Source organism: Sminthopsis crassicaudata, chromosome 2, assembly GCF_048593235.1.
Source record: "Sminthopsis crassicaudata isolate SCR6 chromosome 2, ASM4859323v1, whole genome shotgun sequence".
NCBI lineage: Eukaryota > Metazoa > Chordata > Mammalia > Dasyuromorphia > Dasyuridae > Sminthopsis > Sminthopsis crassicaudata.
The window spans coordinates 632,009,333-632,030,289 of record NC_133618.1 but is presented as its reverse complement, the minus strand read 5'-3'; the positions used below and the strand labels follow the sequence as shown (position 1 = coordinate 632,030,289).

The following is a 20,957-nucleotide window of genomic DNA, read 5'->3' as shown; positions in this document are numbered from 1 at the left end:
AGTATCAGATTTTTTAGAGCCCTTGTTGATTGAGAGTGGCACAGTCCGGCCCATTCTGATTGTGTGAGTCTCTCTAGCATCCCAGCTTAATAATTCTCCCCCACTCCCTTCCTTAGCCAAGGACCTTCCCTCTAGCTAGTTCTGTCCTTAGTTCCAGGAGTACTTGCTTTATCTTTCCCCATGTGATACTATCAGGGAGGAGTTGGGATGGTGATACTAGGAATCAAACTTTAAGAGTAAATTTCTTTGCTTTGTCCAGAGTAATTTATTTCACAAATCATGAGTCAAATAGAAAGTATTTATATGAAGTGTCCTTTGTTATTTTTGCTGAGGCAATTGGGGTTAAGTGACTTGTCCAAGGTCACACAGCTAGGAAATATACATACATATATATATATACATATATATATATATATATACACATACACACACACACACACACACACACACACATTTAATTTTATTTATTTATTTATTTGCTGGAAAGTATATGTGCCTGAAAGTTATAGTTGATAGCAAGGCTCTTTTGAATTACATCTTCCTCACAGTGGCTTGAAGGTTTTCAAGTATAATCTCCTGTGTTATTTTACATGAAGAACACCTTAGCAAACTAATATTGGAAACACTCATCACAAGGTTGACCACAGTGGCATTTTTGGCCACAGCTGCTCTCAAAGAGCCTCAAGGTGACATTTATGGAATCAGACTGTCCTTACTATTGTTCCATATGCTTCCTCCTTAAGTTTACAAATGGTCTGTACTCTTGAGTATTGCAACATTAATTAGTTCATTCCTTTCAGAGAAACAAAAACTAATCTGTCTCCCTCCCCATTTCTAAACAAGTGCTCCCTGGAAAAAGCTGCTTTCTGTAGGGGCATGTTGCCGGATTTACAAAACATTATGGGCACATGAACTGGAGGAGGGACCAAAAGGGTACAGGGCCATGATCCTGGAGATAGCCGTTTCTTGGGATCTATACTGTAGGAAGGAAGAAGGGGAGGTGGAAAACTGAAGTCATCTTTCTCCTCCTTGTCCCCTATCTCCAGTTGGTTTTGAAAGTTCCAAGCTAGTCCTTCAGGACACCAGTGAGAGATGACCTAAAAATCAATTTCCTCCTTCCAAGCCCTGCAGCATTTTTCTTGCCCTCTTTCTCCCCTTCACCTTAATAACCATCTCCGTGACTGTTGGGAAAAAGCCCCAAACTTGAACAAATCCCAGCCCCTCTGATGCATGTTCATGGCAAGGTTTAAGGGTAGTTTGGTTTGGGCCACTATAATAGTTCTCAGTAGTCACTGTTAGGTACAATGTACCATACATACAGTGTAACCCACAACTTCAGAAACCATTCTATATAATTCTTATTTCATAACTTGCATATTGATTTTTGTCAAGAGAAGGAATTAGTCAAGCTTCTGTAAGCTTCCATGTCTTCCACTTACACATAATTCGATTTATATAAACTCACATCAACCTCACATAGTTGAAGGGTATTGGTTGTGTCACTAGGATTACTACTAATGAGTTGCCTCCTTGGAACTAATCGCTAAAATGGAGCTCTGCTCTGCTCCCAATTCAGCTGAGTTAAATTGAGTTCTGACTAGTCTACAGCCTGGGCAAAGAACTACTTTACATTCTATTAAAAGGATAGACAGTTTTACAAATGGTGTCTGATATTAGCCTGCCTTTGCGCTCTTTCTCTGTCTGGTGGCATCTGCTGCGGCCCATTTGTCTCTCTGCCACCCTTTGAAATCTATTTCTGACAAGTGCCTTAAGCTGGGAGGAGAGTGACATCATTGGAAACCATTCACTTGCCTCATTACCAGGCAACACTTAACAATGTAATTCCCATGTTACAAGAATCCCTTCAGGCTCATCACTCTTCATTCCATATCTTCATTGTAAATATCCAGGACTCTTCTGTGTAGTGCACTGAAAATCAGCTGCTATTTAACTTACATGTTTTTAACCCCACTTTTTCTTTTTTTTCTGTAGACCAAAATAACACATTTGTCAATTCTGGGTATGCAAATAGAGTTTTCTTTGACTTCAGATTTGCATGTGTGCCTTCCTTTCTGTAAAGGATTATGGCAATGATTGTGAAGGCTTCAACAACCCGATGAAACGCTGAAAAGTGGGCAAGCACGTAGCACGAAGCTTTGCATGTTGGAAAAATCACCTAGTAACGTCATTGGCCAATAGAGGAGCAGGGCAAATTATGGAATCTTTGTCCCTGCATGCTTTCAAAAGGAAATTTGCTGAAGCCTTTCTTAGCAAATGGCTGCCTTTTGCCTTCTTGGAGCCTGGATTCAGATGAATTCTCCCAGTCCTTTATAGGTCCATTATTACATATATTTTTAAAAACTATTATTTCTTTTATAGTTTAAAGTAGCATAAAATGCTTTGAAATTTCACTTTTTAAAGAAAACAGACAAAAATTCATTGGCCCAGGCCAGTGCTATACCCTCTTGCCCTTGCTGGTGGCTTATTTTAAGTTATAGAAGCTCTGAGCTGAAGTTGGACCAAAGTCGATTCTTTGGCTGTCCTTACTAAGTTTGGGACCAATATAATGAGCTTGGGAACAAGGCCACCAAGCTTTTAGGGCAGTAAATCGCCCAATTGGGGGTTCCAAAGCAGGTTATTAAAGCTTCCATGCTAAGCAGCACTGGCTGCTGTATCTCTTGCTTGGCTGAGATGGTCTCCAAAAACAAAGAAATAATGGGCTGATCTGTATGAGGTAAGGGTAACAAAGGACCCTTGTGTGGATGTGGTGTCTGAACTCAATAGAAAATCAGCTAAAGGAGACACAGGGGTGGCTAATAAAGTCAAGTACAATAAAGTTTCATCAGTTTGCATTTCATTTAAAATTTTGTGAATAATGCCTAGGCTGGGTTGAAGTTTACCTTTAGCTTTGTACTATTTATGAAGAATCATTTGATAACCACATTATAAGCAAGAGTGCAGGCTCTTCATTCCTGTTTAAGTGAGCACATCTTTTTTCAGGACTTTTAAGTGTCCTGTGAAATTAGATGCTGATAATATTGTGGCTTAATTCTTCAATAAAAAGATTCTATCTAAAACTTTTAATGTTTTATTGAAATTAATAAAATTGTAACCTTCCTATAATCCAGACTTTTTTTTTTTTTTTTTTTTTTTTTTTTTTACTACTTGAACCTCACTTTTGTGTTATCTGAATGAGTGTGGTTTTCTCTACCTGTGTATGTGTATACATATCTTAGACATGTGCAGGGTCACGCCCACACATTTACATTGGTATTTGCTACATTGGATATGTACCCTTATTTTTGCCCTCAGGGTCTTTGTCCAGGCTCTTCATTACACTGCCTGTGGGATAATGTGCTAGTCTCCTGCTACCTGGGATCCCCTTTGTTGTGCTAAGCACCCACAAGGTAGGATGCTGAGATGAAATGAGAAGCCTCCTGAGCCAGCCACAGACTTGGTGGGGGGTGTAGCACTTCCTTGGGCTCCAGGAATTTAAAACCAACCTACCAAGAGCTAGAGACTATACATACAGAAAGGCTGGTCCAGTAAGTTGGAGCCTGGTCAGAGGGCCCCAGTCTGTTTTTTCTTACAGAAGTAGAGAGTCCCTGAAAATATGGGAGCATGCCAATCATGTGGTTAGCTTTGTGCCTTAGGAAGTTAATTCTGGCAGCTGTGTAGGGTGAAGAATAGAGTATTGGAATTGCTGTCAGGAGACCTGGGTTCCAATTCTCTGCTGCTTATTCTCTCTTGGTCTGGTCTTTCTCGTGGTTGAAGTGATTGTCTAGAGCCTCTCCCAGGCTCTCGAGTTTATGGTCCATGGAAGGATGAACTCAAAGAAGAAGAAAGTGATGGGGAGCCATGATGCGGGAACAAGTGCTGAATTTAGAATCAGAGGGCCCAGATTCTTGCCAAAGCAGATCCCCTGTTAGTGTTCATGTTTCCTCTTCTGTGACATGAGGGACTAAATGACCTCATAAAGATCCCTTATAACTTTAGCTTTCCTGGTGGAAGGATCACAAGTTGAGAAGGGACCTTAGAGCTCATCTGAACCAGTCTTTCATTTTGCAGAGTACTCCATCAAAGGCGCTTTTAATAGTCAAGAAGAGGGTTGTCAGTGGAGAAGAAGAGATCATTGTTTAAAAAAAAGTGCAGGGAAAATCTGGGATTGGGCAACCAGTTGAGTCTTTGTTCTTCCTCACGCGCCTATCCGAAGATGTCTGAGGCTTCAAGTCTGGGAGGAGAGGCAAGCTTAGATGAGAACAATGAGGAGACCAGTTTTGTACATGTTGAATTAGAAGTCCTAATGGGATATTCAGGTGGACGTAGCCCAGAAGCAGTCAGAAAGGAGGCCCTGATGTCCAGGAGAGATGGGGAGATTCAGATTTTAGAGTTTTCTGCACAGGGAAAATGAGTGGACCTATGGAAGAAAATGAGATCACTGAGAGGCGTTGTAATATTTAGGATTTGGGAGGATAATAAACCATAAGAAGATCTTAAGAAGGAATTGTCAGAACCAAGAGAGCTAAACAAATTTACTTTATAAATCCCCAAATATAATTTAAATTGAGGTATCTTAAATACTTGCAGTTGTGTCCTGCTATTCTCAAGCAAATGTTTTCTGCCCTGATATCTCAGAATAGATAGTAAACGTGAGCCTGGAAGTTAGAAATATGTTCTCATAGCCACTTTAACTTCCTTCTCTCTCCTGTGCATGCATGTGATTTTTAAAGCCTTTTGAAGTGCCATATTGCAGAGGGATAAAAACAATTCTCCAGAGCTGCCAAGTTCTGGTTGCTGTGGGAACCAAAGCTGTGAATTGCTTAACTCCTACACTTAATTTCTGGAGAAAAGTGCTAATGAGCATGTAATCAGTGGCATTTCAAGGATCTCCAAGCATTTAATCCAAAGCCGCTCTCCTCCCCTGAGCTCTGTTGTCAAGACATCTGCTGAGGACAGTCAGTAAATTGCTTGTCCTGAGAGAAGGCATGACTCAGGGGCTGCTGCCAGCAAGTGTTACTCAGATATTATTCTCTGTCCCTTTAAGGTACTGACCAGGCCTGATTGCTTGAAACACCAGATGTGTGTTAGTCAAGTCCTGGCTGGATCACACGCTCTCTTTGTCATTTGTGCCTCTTACCTCCCTTCTGGCACTGACCACCAGTGCTCCTGGCTAACAACCACCCCATAAGGAGAGGCTGTCAGGGATTCAGCAGGCCACACAAAGTCTCCTGGCCTTGTCTGAATATTGTGCCCAAGAACACTGCCCAGCTGGGGGCAGGGGAGACGCAGGTGTGAAGAAAATGGACAGAGCAAGCAGGACCAGAAGAAGGCCTTTAAGAGAAGGTGGCATTAGACCAGATGGCTTCCTCACAATCCTGTCCAGCTCCATTCTGCTTTAGAAGCAGAAAATCCATGATATTGATAAGCAAGTCATTTAATTTCTTAACTTTAGAAATGGAACTTTTCTTTGAGGTGCCCTTAACTGAAGAACCTGAGACAAATCCTCATAGAATTGGATGAAAATGGATTGTTACCCAAGAGGAGATGGTCAGAACCGCATGCTGAGCCCAGGCTGGGAGTCATTTACACTTGGGGGAACAGAGCCCCTTTCTTCGGCTGCAGTTTGAAAAGGACGGTGTGATTGTTTCTGCTTCCTGTGAGATTCTTGGTTTTTTTGCACTTAACCTTTTAGAACAAATGCATTCACATGTAGTGACATTGGCTGCTGGAGTAGCAGAAGCATTCATGCTGCTTTTCTGGCTCCGTTTCTTCCCAAAGTTCTTTAAAACCGGACTAAGTATCTCAGAACAACAGCTGACACCCAGTCTCTCAGTGACACAGGAATCTCAGGGAGCAGATCATCTCTCTCTGAAGCAAAGTTCTGTAAACATGTTCTGTCTTGTGGTCATCTCAGCACCTCTAACCATCAGTGCTTTATTAGTTCGTGATACAGGGCATAGAGCCCTGGGGCTTGGTCATGGAAACTCCCATTCAAATCTGACCCTCCATTTGCCTCAGTTTCCTTAATTATAAAATGGGGATAATTATAGAACTTCCTTGTGGGGTGGTTGTGAGGATCAAACAATGCATGGCACATAGTAGGTGCTATGTAAATGCTTAGACAGTGTTCATCATTTTGTAGCCTTGCTACCTAGCAACAAGTTTCACCAATGGTAGATCTTTAATAAATGTTGATTTATTTGTTTTTTTAGTTGTCTGCAGAGGACTTGTTTTCCTTTAAGGTCCGTGAGGGCAGGGGTGGCATATTTTTTTATCTTTCTAGCGACAGTGTTCACATAATAATACGTGCTTGTAAAGGGTCTGTCCTCTGCTGCTCTTGAGCCTCCAATATTTTGGGGTAGGGGTTCCCCATGTAAAGGATGCTGACCCGCTCTGATTGAAACAGTGTGATCACCCAAAGGTAGCTTGGAGAACAGACGCCAGACTGCTGGCATTGTTCAGATGATTGAAATAATGTGTGGAGAAGAGAAGGTAGAATTTTGTTGGCCCCGAGATTGGAAGTTCCAAAACTGCCAACAACTCGGAGGCATTGCAGTGTGGAATGGGGATCACCTTGGGAAGCAAGAGGAGCTTCTTTGCCAACAAGATGGCCCCTGCCTCAAACAAAACAGCCTTCTGTTCTCCATAAAGGAAGGGGGTAGCACTAGCCCAGCTCAAGCTGACCAGGAAGAAAGCATAGCCTCCGGATGCTTTGTTTTGAAAGGATACATAGCTGCTTAAGTACAGACTTCACATGGAGAGGTTCGAGAAGGGAATGGGCATAGAAATCTGGAAAGAGATTTCAGATTGGAGGAACTGAGATAAATGTGTGTGAGCTGAAGCTTTATCAGCTCATAGCTCTAGAGTGGGAAGGGGTCATTGTGTAAGCAGGCTGCCCAGTGACTACAATAATGTCATTGAAAGGAACTTGAAAGGAAGTCAAACTCTGAGTAATTGTAGGGACGGGATCAGAATGTGTGTTCACTCTCAGACTCAGCTGGTTTTGCATAACTTTTTTTCTTTATTACGGAGGCTTATTTCTGGGAACAAAGGGTCTCTAAAATGCGATGGAAAAACAAAGATACTTGTATATGTGTAAAAGAATAAAACTTGTCCAACTTGTTTTCAGAATACTTACCTAATAATGGGGTGAACAATCAGTTGGTCGGCCTCACTGATCTATGTGTAGTGGAGAAATTAATCATGAAATCATAGCTTACCAGCTAATAAGAAGAAGGTTGCTGGAGTGGGGGGGGGGATGATTTTTGCCACTTTGTTCATTTTTTTCCTGCAGGCAGCAGCAGGCATCTTGTGCTATGTGGGAGCCTATGTCTTCATCACTTACGATGACTATGATCATTTCTTTGAAGACGTGTACACGCTCATCCCCGCTGTTGTGATTATAGCCGTAGGAACCCTCCTTTTCATTATTGGACTAATTGGATGTTGTGCCACCATTCGAGAAAGCCGCTGTGGACTTGCCACGGTAAGTTAGGATCTCACTGACGCCATGCTTCAGAATGCATGTCCCTGCTCAATGTCTTGGCCTTTTCTTTCACAGCTCACGGAACACTCTGGGATTATTAATGTGGATCTTCTCAAACTGTCTCCGTATTTCACTTTAAAATTAGATGAGTTTTCTATTGAGTGATTGGGGTTTATGCTTTTACGTTTACATATTGAATTTCCTCAATTTTTTCCTTGCAGTTTGTGATCATCCTGCTGTTGGTTTTTATCACAGAAGTTGTCGTCGTGGTTTTGGGATATGTTTACAGAGCAAAGGTATGAATTTTAATTTTGTTGTCTTTCTTCAATGTGGGGTAGGCCCTAAATTTGAAGGATGTTTTATGAATCATTTATGTTCAGTTAAAACAGCATTCATTTCAAGTGATGGTAAAAATGTTTGTTTTTTAAATCACAAACTGTTTAGTTCCAGCTCCTCTTTTAAAATTTCTCAACTATAACATTGATCAGAAATTATTCATTCAGCCTGTGATATGGGAGAACACATTATCAATTCGATTACAGTTTTAGGATTTTGAAAATGACATCACAGTTTTAGAGGTTACAATGCAAATTGTCTTGGGATGAGCCCTTGAAACTCCTTCCAAGAAGTTGTCCATACCACTGGTGTTGGCCCATTGAACCCAACACAGAACCTGACACAGGGGAGAATTTTGACTTTGAATGTTATGATGAGGTTACCTAGAAATGATTTTTTTTTTTTTTTTTTTTTTTTTTTTTTTTGCTGAGGCAGTTGGGGTCAAGTGACTTACCCAGGGTCACCCAGTTAGGAAGTGTTGAGTGTCTGAGGTCATATTTGAACTCAGGTCCTGCGCCACCTAGCTGCTCCCTTATAGAAATGACTTAAATAAAAACAGATATGAAAGTAAATTTTATGTAAACATGAAAAGGCAAAACCAGTTGGTTTTATGTTGTTTATTTCTAAGTCATTTTAGTTAGAAAAATTCTGTGCTACCCTATTGGAATCCTGAGCAAATTTGATTTTATCCTGCAATAGAGATCAGCACCACATTACACAGATGTGATTTCTTTAGGGGACTCTCATTCCCCACTGTACAGACCACCTCTTTCTGCTTCCTTTCTTCTCCCTTCCCTCCTCCCCTGTTTCTTTCTATCTTCCCTAATTTTATGCCACAAGCCCTGTGGGTAAGCTACAGTTTGCTACTCCTGGTTAGAGAATATTTAGTTGGAATGTAAGTTTATAAACAGGGATGAGAGTATCATCAGACCCTGTGGCTATGCCTTTGTTGTGGATTTACGTCTGTATCCTGAAATGTCATTTACTATTTAAATCTGTTGAAGTGATAGAAAAAGCAGTAATTGTGTGGTTAGAAAGAATTATCCTGCGGTAAATGAAGACAGGGGGAATCCTATCACTGGGATTTTTCTGCTTTTAGGACAGTGGGTTTGTTCCCTAAATCTGTCCCAACCCCTTTACAGCAATCCGAAGGCAATCTGAGTTTTAGCTTTAAAGATTACAGCATAATTTCCATGTAAATATTGTGGAGATAGAAGGTAATGGATCTATATGGAGTCTGGAAGAAAGATATTCAAAGAATAATTGGGAAGGAACGGGTTACCTGAAGTTATCAGGGCGGACAAAGCCTCCTCCCTGGATTTTGACCTTTTGACCAACAAGCAACAACAGTGTGGTATGGTAGGAGCGGCACCTGTTCTATGTGGGCTGGGCAGGTTTCCTTGTAGGGGTGTGGGAGGAATAGGGAGGCTGCTCCGGTCCTTCTTGGCCCCGTGGGGGCTGGGGGCCCGAAGCTTTAGCAGAATTGTTATTGCTCTGCAGAAAGACCTGCTCTTATCTGAATTACTAGCTTTAACTTTTGAGATTTTTGCCTCTTGTGTCCTTTCTCGTCAGTAAAGAAATTCTTTATTGTATTTATGATCTGTGGCTATTTCATTGCATTTTAACTTGAAAAGCCCACGTCTCTGAACTAGCCTTTGTTAGACTTGACCCAGAAGAGCTGGTTTCATAAGCAAACTTCTGGGAAGATTGGATTCTGCTTAGCAGTTATTCTTTTTTTGGGTAAATTGGTCACTGGCTTTCCAGTTTATCAGCCAGGAGGTTGTTGATTGGCTTAGTGGAAGGTGGTTTCCCCAAGGCCCCAAAGGTGAACTGATAAAAGTCCAGTTCCTGGCCTTGCCCTCCAAAGGTGCAGATTTCCTAGAAAAGTTGCTGGCTTTTTCTCCCCGGAATAATTGCTGTAAGTTCCTTGAGAGCAGCAGGGCTTCATTTTTTTCTGGGCATTCTCAGTCTACCTAGTCCAGTGCCTAAACATAATAGGTGCTTGCTAAATGCTTGTTTATGTGAAATATAAGGTAAAAGACTTTGTGGCCAACAGCTTGTTTCGTCTGCTAATTGTCCAAGTGACAAAAATGTCATCCAAAAACAAATCCTTTTTTTCCTGCTGCTGATGGTAGCTGTTGAGGTCTGTGACCTGAAGCATAATTTCTCGGGGCTGACTTCTGCGTTTCAGCTCACCCCGGCTTTTTGGCTCAAGGTCTAAACGTTACATGAATGAAATCATGGATTGTGTCGTTGATGTGGGCCCATTTGAAGGCAGCATTTTGAGCTCTGATGTTCCAACTGATATGTCTTGTAAGAGAGAGAAAAGACTCTGAAAACACACTGGGTGAATTGATTTTGGGGGAAAAACTAGATTCAGTTAATTTATAATTTAGGGCATCTATACTGAGGGTGTTGCATAGCTATATTCTCCAGGGTAGAAGTAGTTGTATGAAATAGCTCTTCATAGCTCTATAGGAGTTTGCTGCTAACTTCAGTATTGCTACAAAAAGACACCAATTTCCAGTTGGATGTAGAGGATAAAAAAAGGAAAAGAAAGATTTTGAGTAGTGAACAGACATTTTCTAGATTGATAATGCTTTTAAATTTTTCTTTATTTTGTTAAATTTTCCCAATTACATGTAAAAAGCATTTTTTAAAAATCTCAAGTTCCAGATTTTCACTCCCCCTCATATCCTTCTCTTCTCCTTGAGAAGGTAATGTGAGGCCATGCAGAACACATTTCCATATTACCAATCTTGCAAAAGAAAACAGTAAAAATATTAAGTTTTTAAAAATTATGTTTCCACACAAGGTTTTGCAAGGATGAATTGAAAACTACCTTTACATGTATTTTGAAAAATAAAAAGCTATTATTATATTTTTAAAAGTAGGCTTCAGTCTGTATTCAGAATTTGAGTACTTTCTCTGGAGATAGATAGCATTTGGAGTTGTCTTGGATCATTGTATTATGGGAATAGCCAAACTGTTCACAGCTGATCATCATACAATATTGTTGTTACCGTGTATAAAATGTTTTCCTGGTTCTACTCATTTCACTTTACATCTGATCATGTCATTCTTTCTAGGTTTGTTTGTTTGTTTGTTTGTTTGTTTTTAAACCATCCTGATCTTCATTTTGAGGCAATTGGAGTTAAGTGACTTGCCCAGGGTCACACAGCTGGGAAGTGTTAAGTGTCTGAGGCCAAATTTGAACTTGGGTCCTCCTGACTTCAGGGCTGGTGCTCTACCCACTGCACCACATAGCTGCTTCTGATATTAATTTCTTACAGCACAGTAATATTCTGCCACAGTTTGTTCAGCTATTCCCCAAATAATGGGCATCTCCCAATTTCCAATTCTTACGCTTCATAAGCATAATATTTTTGTACAAATAGATTCTTTTTCTTTGATCTCTTGGGATACAGACCTAGTAGTGGCTAGGTCAAAAGGTATGTACAAGTTTTATAGCCCCTTGGGCATTGTTCCAAATTGTTCTCCAGAATGGTTGGACTAGTTTACAACTCCACCAATTCTTTAGTATTCCTTTTTTCCACATCCCCTCTAGCATCTGTCACTTGCCTTTTCTTTTATGTTAGCTAATCTGATATGTGGGAGGAGGTATCTCCGCATTTCTCTAATCAGTAATGATTTAGAGAATTTTTTCATGTGACTTTGCTAGCTCTGGTTTCTTCTTCTGACAACTGCTTATTCATACCCTTTGAGCATTTATGAACTGCAGAATGGGCCCGTATTCTTTAACTCAGTTCCTGATATATTTGAGAAATGAGGCCTTTATTAGAAAAACTTGCTGCAAATTCCCCCCTCCCCCAGTTTCTTGTTTTCTTTCTAATTTTGGCCACATTAGTTTAGTTTTTGCAAAAACTTTCTTTATTTCATGGAATTGGAATTACCCATTTCACTTCCTGTAATCTCTTGTTTACTCATAAACTCTTCCCTTATCTGTATATCTAACAGGTACATTTTTTCCAGGCTGACCTACTTTATTGTTATATCACATCTAAATCATTTTTCCATTTTGACCTTATCTTGCTAAAAGTTGTGAGATGTTAGTCTATACTTAGTTTCTGCCAAACTGATTTCCAGTTTTCCAAATAATTTTTGCCAAATGTTGGGTTCTTCCCCAAAGCTTGGATCATTGGGTTTATCAGAGACTAGATTCCTAGTCTTTGTGCGTTGTATACCTAATCTATTGTACTGATCTACCACTGTTTCTTAGCCAGTATTAGATTATTTTGATTGTTATTGTTTTGGGATGTAGTTTGAGATGTGGCACTGCTAAACTACCTTCTTTCCCATTTTTTGTCCTTGATTCCCTTGATATTTTTGACTTTTTGTTCTTCAGATGACTTTTGTTACTACTCTAAGAAATAATTCTTTAGTAGTTTGAGATGGTAAATAAAGGTATTTAAGCAGTTCTCGAGCAGCTGGTTAGGTAATTTGTCTTTCCCCACATCACTGAGAGAACTAATTACTTGTATTGTTTTTAGGTGGAAAGTGAGGTTGATCGCCGCATTCATAAAGTGTACAAGACCTATAATGGAACTTCTCCGGATGCTGCCAGTCGGGCTATTGATTATGTACAGAGACAGGTGAGTTTAGCACACTGGCCTGGATTTCTATTTGCTTTTGCACCATTAGGAGCCCCCTTGCCCAGGAGGCTCCTGGAGCTTTTTCCTTCTATCCCTGGGGTCCATGAACTTGGTTCCTTAATAATAGTCTGACAACTGTTTATTTTCACATAATCAGTTTTTTCCATGGTCCTTTCAGTTTGTCCATATATAAATGAAGTTAAGCCCCTCTGCTCTGTACCCCTTGTGCAGTTTGATCTAATCACCTCATGAAAGCCAGTCCTTTTTCATTGTATGGAAGCATCTGATTTCAGTTCCCCAGCCCAGCCACATTGCCAGGGCTCATATACTTTTTCCTTTAGTGCCTGGGGCTTCCTTTGGGAGGTCGGCAAGTTGTTGTGTTCTTTTAGGAATGGGTCTGGAGCCTGTGGACAAGTCAATTTTCACATTTCATCCTGTAGTAAAAGTGAGCCAGCATATTTTATATTTAACACATGAAGATTTTTATGGACTATATTTGCTAAAAAAAAAATCAGCTCTGGAGAGAGAAGTTTTTACCATACATGCTGACTGTTCTGGAATAACTATTTTAATAGCTCTGGTTCATGCTGAATGGTCTGGAAAAGTTATTTTAATAGCTCTGGTTCGTAACCATAAATGTGACCTTTGAAATTGCTTGCCTTCTGCCTTCCTCAGTTCCTCAAAGATCTGGGGACAGGCTTCCCACTGAAGACAGTCACAGCCCCCTGATCCCACCATCCCTTGTGGGGTGGTCTGCAGGAGTCCTGGGGGGTGGGCAGGTCCCAGCTGGCTATGGGATACCTTATACCTGGGACTACTACAGCCCATGCTGTGGAGGCCTTCCATCTGGCGTTCCTGTGGCCACCACTGGCAGAGAGGAGGCCTTGTCTGTAAAAGGAGCACCCAGGACCTGCCCTCTTTCAGAAAGAGGGCTTTGGTCACCTTTAAAACACTCTGAATTTAGGCTCTACCCTTTGCTCCCCAGCCTGCCGCACCTTTTGTGAGAAATCAGATGTTCTTTGTCTTTCCTCTAGCTGCACTGTTGTGGAATTCACAATTACTCAGACTGGGAGAATACAGACTGGTTCAAAGAAACAAAAAACCAGAGCGTGCCCCTTAGCTGCTGCAGAGCATCTGCCAGCACTTGCAACGGGAGCTTGGCCCACCCTGCGGACCTCTACTCGGAGGTGAGTCAGACTGCTCGGGTCCCACCGACTCCTGTGGCTGCCCAGAAATGCGGGGCTTGTTCCCTGGGGCACTGTCAAGTGCATCCTTCCCAGCAGCCACTCGTGTGGCCGCCTGCCTGGTTCTAGGAGGGAGAGTCAGCCCCGGCCCTCAGGGGCCTGAGATGGAGCCTCCCCCCCCGGATTCCTTGATTTCACACTTGCTCTTCTCCCTCCTTGCTCTTGCCCTTTTCCACTTCTGACCATGGGCAGTTTGTATCTCTGAGGGGAGAATCTCATTCTGGGCATCTTCTGCCCCCAGGGTTGCGAAGCCTTGGTTGTGAAGAATCTCCAGGACATCATGATGTACGTTATTTGGGCGGCCTTGACATTTGCTGCTATTCAGGTAAGACTCCTGGTGGGACCTTTCCCAGTAAAGCCTCATACGCTTAGATGGGTCCAGCCCAAACCACTGAGGACCCAAAGAAAGGGAAACTCTGAGAGCCAGAGAACCTTAGATGGAGGACTAATTGAAGCTGCCTAGGAGCTTCTCCGTGCTGCTTGTGACAAAACAAAACTTTTCCCATTGGATGAAGCCGTTGTTTTCAAATTGGCTTTGCTTTAGTTGAATTCTTTTACTAGAAATTAAATGATCTCATTTCCCTCCATCTCCAACTAAAATGCCATTATGGAAATAGAGCTGGTGATTAAAACATTTTTTTTAGCCATTGGATGAGAGTGTAATATCAGTCATGTGAGGAGCTGTGATGCATGAGCCACATTATCAGTGATGTGCCATGGGAGTCTTGCCTTCATCCCCATCTTCATCCTTTATGACCCAGGTTTGTAACCTCGGAGTGTCTCCCTTGGCATTCACTCTCCCTCCCCTGGCATGGGCCAGTGGTCGCCAGGTCTCACCAGTGCTGTCTCCGCACACTCTTGTCTGCCCCAAGCTTCCTCCTCATTTGGCCATCTTCCCCCCCATTTCTGCCCTTACCCCCTCTTCTCTGGGCTTCTGCAGTGACCTCCTAGTGGGACTTCTCCCTTCTCCACTCCATCTTCCTTACAGCTCTAAGGAGTAGGACCCCTGCTTTGTAGACTCCACTGGCAGGACCTACTGAGACCCATTGCACTTGTGCAGCCTTGTTACCCAGGCCTCCCTTGCCCATGTTCAGGGTTCTAACCTCCTGGCCCCAATGCGGTTTCCTCCTCATGGCTCTGCATAGGCTTTTTAGATTCCCTCTCCTCCCTTCCACTGTTTAAATCCCTTGCGCTCTTCTGTGCTCACCCACTGCCATTTTTTGTATGAGACTTTCAGGTGGGATTTGTTTCTGCTTCTGTCTGAATCTCTTGTCTTGAATCCTAGTAGGGAAGAATTGAGGGTAGGGCCTTTTTCTGTCCTTGAAGCCCTCCAATACTTAGCTTAGGACTGTTTTGAGAGCTTAATAATTTGCTTTTTGATTAATTGGCATATCTAGTAATTACTGTGTTCATAGCAAAACCAAACAAAGGAGTAAGCTCTCTTCATCTACCCTGAAATCAGATAGTTGCAGTTTAAAAATAAAGGGGTTTGGGATTACTAATTCCATGTAAATTAAAAATACTGGAGAATTCACAATTATATTGTTTGGAAACTCAAGTTTGTAGTCCCAAAAGTTCCCTCACAGACCTAGTGCTGAGAAGGGCTTTCTGCTCTGCTTCAGCTACGCTGCCTCATCCGAACAGTTGCCTCTGTATTCAAAATGGTGTAGTGGCTAGAGGATCAGCATTAGAAGCAGGGCAGCTTGAGTAAAAATAACACTTCTGCCACAGGGGGAGTCACTTGATAATAATATTATTAATAATCATAATGAACACGTCTTCCTAAAGGGAAGGGAAGAAGCATCAGGTTGGCTGATAAGGATGGACCTAGATAAGGTAAACAACTGAAATCTTTGTAGATAGTTCATGACAGAAGCTACACTTGAAAAGAATTTCACATTTGTGCTAACATATGTATTATACATAAAATTGTTGAAAATGTATTACACATAAAATTGTTGAAACTGCTTCAGTCAAGATCTCCCCTAGAAAATTAGATCTCCCTCATGTTTCATTTTGGTAGTCCAAAACTGTTGCCTGTATAACCCAATATGAAATATATCTGTCTGTACTATCACCCTTGTTACATAGTCACAAAATCAGTACTCAGTAATACAGACACAGTCATATAAAGAGCTTGGCTTTCTAATGAGTCATTACTAAACTGTTTAAATACTAGAAAAGTACACAATCCACCTTGTTGATATTTGAAAAAGGCATTCCCCATTAAATGCATTAAACTTGAACTACCATAGACAAACAAAATCTATATAATTTAAGGAACTTAGGTTTGAACTAGCAATTAAACCTATCCTCTCTAGCATAATTTTAAAATGCCCACGCACTCTCTTAAAATAAATCCTCCAGGCATGAAATCTGTTTTAAAAGAAGCTATTAAAGTATTTCAAGGAAATCTAGATCTGATCAAAGAAAAAGAAAATTTTCTCCTTATTTTTCCATATAATAGTCAATTATTGTGAAAAAAACTGATCACTTGGCCTTCGTGCTATGTGCTTTTGAAACTGGACTCACTTAGTCATTGATTGCCGGGCTTAAGGGAGGAGTACCCAGTACAACAAGAAGCTACATGTTCCATTATGAGATAGCTGTTCACGCCAAGCCTAAATCTATTTTTCCAACTCCATGTAATTCCTACTTCTCCCTTCTTTGGGGCTAACCAAGACAAAGCTAAACTCTCTTTCTCTCTTCCGCATTTAATCTTTGAAATACTTGGAGAGAGATCTTTTCCCTATAAACCTTTTCTTCTTTAAACAGCTCCGATTTGTAACTGCTCATGATAGGATTTAGCTGGAGGCCCTTCAGTACCTTGGTGGTCACCTCTGATATTACAGAACAGGGTTCAGATATAGTCTGGTAGAAGGACTATTTACCCTTGCTCAGGTACTATGGTTCTCTTAAATGTCAGTCAGCTTTCAGAGAAGCATTCTTGTTGAGAGTTGGTTTAGTTCAACTCCTCATTTTATAGATAAGAAAATAGTCTGATGTTTAATAGAGCTATAATTCTTGCCATAATATTTGGATAGCCCTGAATATAGGTTATGAAAGTGACTGCAGAAAATTGCTAAATGATATTTTTAGTAATTGCATTGTGAATTTTATGTACCCAGAATTGTCGTTGAGCAGTTAACTGTTATCAGATTTTGACTTTTAGTTTTATAGATAAACGTCCATGGCAGGAAATATTATCACTAACATCTTCATGTAATAAATAATATTTCTAAATTTTTCACTTGAAATTTTTTTTTATTATACTCTGTACAGCCCCAAAATTTGTGAAGTCATTGGGAATCCATGAATAGAGTTTCTATAAACTCATTAATTAATATTCAGGTGAATTACTAATTTAGCATGTTGCCTGAAATTACCAATATTGAGTTTTTTGGTGGGTTGAGGTGTTGCCCCCAGTTCTTTAGAAATTCTACTTTGTTTTGTGGAGGAAGATCAGTTATTCTTAACAACAGAATTCTTAACAATATAATCACATTCCATTTGGGCAAGACTAATGGAAATGTGATTCAGGAATGGTAAAATTTTTAAATGGAAGAATGGAAGGAATTTTTGAGACAAAGTAGGATCCTGTTAAGTGAAGTAAAGATGATCAGGGACCAGGAGACAACTCGATGGAATGGAAAGAATAGGGGTTCTAGAATCAAGGATTCCAAATATAAGTATCACTTTTTCTGCTTACTCTACTTCTGTGGTCTTTAGCGTATCACTTAACTTCTGGAAAATGAAAGAAGTGGAAGAGATGAGTGATCTGTAAGGTCTCTTCAGTATTGTAAAATTTCAACCTGACATGTTATTTATCCTGACACGATATCTATATCTACATCATGATTTTCCTTATAAGTCGTCCCTGCTTGGTTTTAACAGATTGTCAAAAAGAAATCTCAAATATGCAGCCTACAGTCTTCCTGAGTGTGACCTGAACCAGACTAAAATAAAATAAATTAAAATACAATAAAACCCAGGCAACATTACATTTAAAAACTATATGATTATGAGTATATAGTTTAGTGGACCTCTTTTCTATTTGAGTTTGGTATAATTGGTGTAAAGAATAATGAAGCACTTTTTTTTCCCCCCAGCTGAGGCAATTGGGGTTAAGTGACTTGCCCAGGGTCACACAGCCAGGAAGTGGTTAAGTGTCTGAGGCTGGATTTGAAGTCAGGTCCTTCTGACTTCAAGGCTGATGCTGTATCCATTGAGCCACCTAGCTGCCCCTGAGGCACATTTTAAAAAGATGTTTTCTAGCTTAATTTAAAAAGGTATTAGTCTTAACTTAAATAATTTCAGTTTTGGTTTAGAATCACTTCTCATACCATTGTGCATGGAAGATGTCCCATGAAAGGAAACTAGGGAACTGAGTGTCCTGTGAAAGTTCTATATGGGAAGTCTTGTTATCTCTGCAGCTGAGCAGGTCTTTTACATGTTCAGGTTTAGTGTGCTTTTACTGTTTGGAAAACTGTTGGCACCTGAGTGAACTCAAGGAATCTTTGAAATATTTTGAATTCAAATGAAATTTGTGACTATGGCCTCAAGGGGCATCTGTTAAAACAACAGAAGTCTTAACTAAAATGTTTATGCACCTGGGGAATATCTGGAGTTGGAAGAGCAGATCTTACAGTGATTGGGCCCATCTGTGTAGGTCAGGTTTCCTGGGTCATGGTGCAATGAGATCCTCGAGGTACACAACCTGAATTGCCCCCCTAGCCAGGCTCAGCGACTCCAGGAAGTAAAGGAGAACCTTTGCTGTACACTGTAGCTTCCCTTTTGTTCAGCTCCCATCTGGAGCAGAAGTCCAGGATTTCATGGAGTCTTCTTGCTCTCCCTAAGCCACGGGGTACTTCTAGCTCCTTAGCCAAGTGTCGATCCTTCTCTCCCAATAGCTCCTGGGCATGCTCTGTGCATGCATCGTGTTGTGCCGGAGGAGTAGAGATCCTGCCTACGAGCTCCTCATCACTGGAGGGACCTATGCCTAGAAGAGCCTCCCCGAGCTCCTCCGACTTGTTTCCCCTCCCTGGAAGGTGGGTCGGGCCAGTCTCCTGCAGCCACTCTCCTGCCTCGGTAGACTTAGCTCAAGCACACCTTGCACAAAAGAGAAACGGTTCTCGTGGACACTGGTGAAGGGCACAGACACGCGGTTTTCTGTGAGCCCTCCAGCCCCCCGTGACCTTTTCCCCCACGCAGCTCTGTGCATTTAAAAAAACATGCTGGGAAGCATTCTGATTTTCGAGTCATTGTCCCGTTGGAAGCAGCATGATGGCTTTGAAAGGTGGTTCCCTCTGAGCGAGAGCCCAGTGACTCTGAAGTCCAGTAGAATCTTTGAAAGCTTCTCTTGATGGGACTCCGGCCCAGAGGAGGACCAGCTGGCTAGCTGCATGAAGGGTCCCGAGGATTGCCCTTCACCACTGTCCACTTTTAAAACATGTATATTGTAGTCCGGTATGATCGAAATTGTACAAAATGACCCAAACTGTAGAACCATATGACGTGTATCTTAGATCCTCTCCATTTGAAGGCATCTTCCAAACTTTAGTGTTTTTTAAATAAAAGCTGGCTTTTCAGGAGTATAATGTATGCACTACTGTTCTATAATGATATGTGTGTGTGGTTTTTTTATGAGTGTAGGTCTTAAATTTGAAAATAATGTACCAGTGTAGACTAGTGAAATAGTATGTAAAAGTGATCTCTGCTGTATATAGTAAACCTGACTAAATAAAGTCTGTATATCCTCCCTCCAAAATGGGGCGTTTTGTCTTCATTTGAGGTCTGGGGAAGACACAGGTGTTTTTATTTCAGAGTTTTTGTTTTCATTATATATTTCTTTTCTTCATCATTTCCCAATTACATTTATTTTTTATAATTGCTTTTTATTTTCAAAATGCACGCAAAGATAGTTTTCAGTTTTCAGTCTTATGAAACCTTGTGTTCCAAAATTCCCCCCTCGACAGCAAGTGATCCAATATGGGTTAAACATGTGCAATTCTTTGTATCTGTTTCCACTTGAGGGAACATTTATCATGCGGCATAAGAAAAAGTTCAAAATAGGGAAAAAATGAGAAAGGAAAAAAGCAAACAACAAAAAAGGTGAAAATACTATGTTGTGATCCATATTTGATCCCATAGTCCTCGTTCTGGATGCTGAAGGGTCTCCCGGGTCTATTGGAGCTGGCCTGTGTCTCAGAGTTTGGGCAGAATGAGGAACTTGAGGTTCTGGTGCCTCTTGAGTTGCATCCAAAGAACCACAAATGGCTTTTCCTTTCCCCTACTTGACTAGGACCTAGCCCGCTAACAGTGATGGTGCCTTCTGTTGGTAGAGCTCCAGGATTTCCAAAAGGCTTTCCCTAAAAGTCCCTGAAAGTCTCACCAGCTCCTCCATGGTCTGGTCCGCTTGTAGTGCAGATGGGGTTCATAATTTTACTCCACCTGCCCCCCCGGGGTTCCCTCCTCTCTGCTTGGATGTCTCAGGGGTGTCTCCCCAGCCTTGCATGAATGTTGTGGGGTCGGCTCGGTTACAGGCAGGGCTGACCCCCAGGAGCGGGTCCAGCCTCTCGGGCTGCTGTGTTCTGGGGAGAGCAGCCTGGCTCAAGAGTCCAGAGCCTAGAGTCCTGGCTTTGCCACTTTTCAGCTGTGTCCCATACCTGCCTGAACCTCAGTCGCCCAAGCCTCAGAATACTGAGCCTGCTGCCCAGCGGCATTGCAGGGAAGGCATTCTGGGCTGAGATGCCCCTGGCCCACATTTAGTGGGGAAGCCCAAACCTCTGGATCCAGGAGCGGGTTCAGGGCCCTCCTCTGGCACTTCGTCCCAACCCTAGCTGGGACTCAGTTTCCTCATCTGTAGAAATGAGGGGCTTGGAACAAGGGAGTTTGGGAGCTTCCTGCGATTCCCTGCAGGGATGACGGAGCCTATTCATCTTCATTCCTCCCCTCGTGGTCCCAGATTGTGTCTAAGGGGGGGACGTCCCCGGGCCTAGGCTCTGGTGCCTCCTTTATGTATTTCTCCTTCTGGGTTAAGTGCTAGAAGATTCGCCGCTGACCCTACCCCTCTTTCATTGGGATCTATGCTGTGAGGGCAGCAAACATTGATTTTTTTCGACAGCCCTCAGCTCCCCAGTGCTCAAGGCCTCTGGGAAGGAGACCCCCGCAGGCAGGAAGCCGGGTCCAGGGGGCGCTGACTCTCCTTGGCGTGCCCACCTCTTCCCTTTTCTGAAGGTGCTTCGGGTCCTTGCAGGCTCCTGGGAACCTCCTGGTGCT

At 41.8% G+C, this 20,957-nt stretch overlaps 1 protein-coding gene across 1 annotated transcript in view; it reads left to right on the top strand.

Moving 5' to 3' along the window:
• The window catches only part of TSPAN3 (tetraspanin 3), a 58,279-nt gene extending 38,833 nt beyond the window's left edge, over window positions 1–19,446 (top strand). The window contains exons 3-8 of the mRNA XM_074296504.1: window positions 7,295–7,486; window positions 7,708–7,782; window positions 12,334–12,435; window positions 13,470–13,622; window positions 13,921–14,004; window positions 18,590–19,446. Coding sequence (XP_074152605.1) covers window positions 7,295–7,486; window positions 7,708–7,782; window positions 12,334–12,435; window positions 13,470–13,622; window positions 13,921–14,004; window positions 18,590–18,682 — 699 coding nt within the window. The 3' untranslated portion in view covers window positions 18,683–19,446. The remainder of the gene's footprint in view (window positions 1–7,294; window positions 7,487–7,707; window positions 7,783–12,333; window positions 12,436–13,469; window positions 13,623–13,920; window positions 14,005–18,589) is intronic.
• Window positions 19,447–20,957: the final 1,511 nt, after the last annotated feature.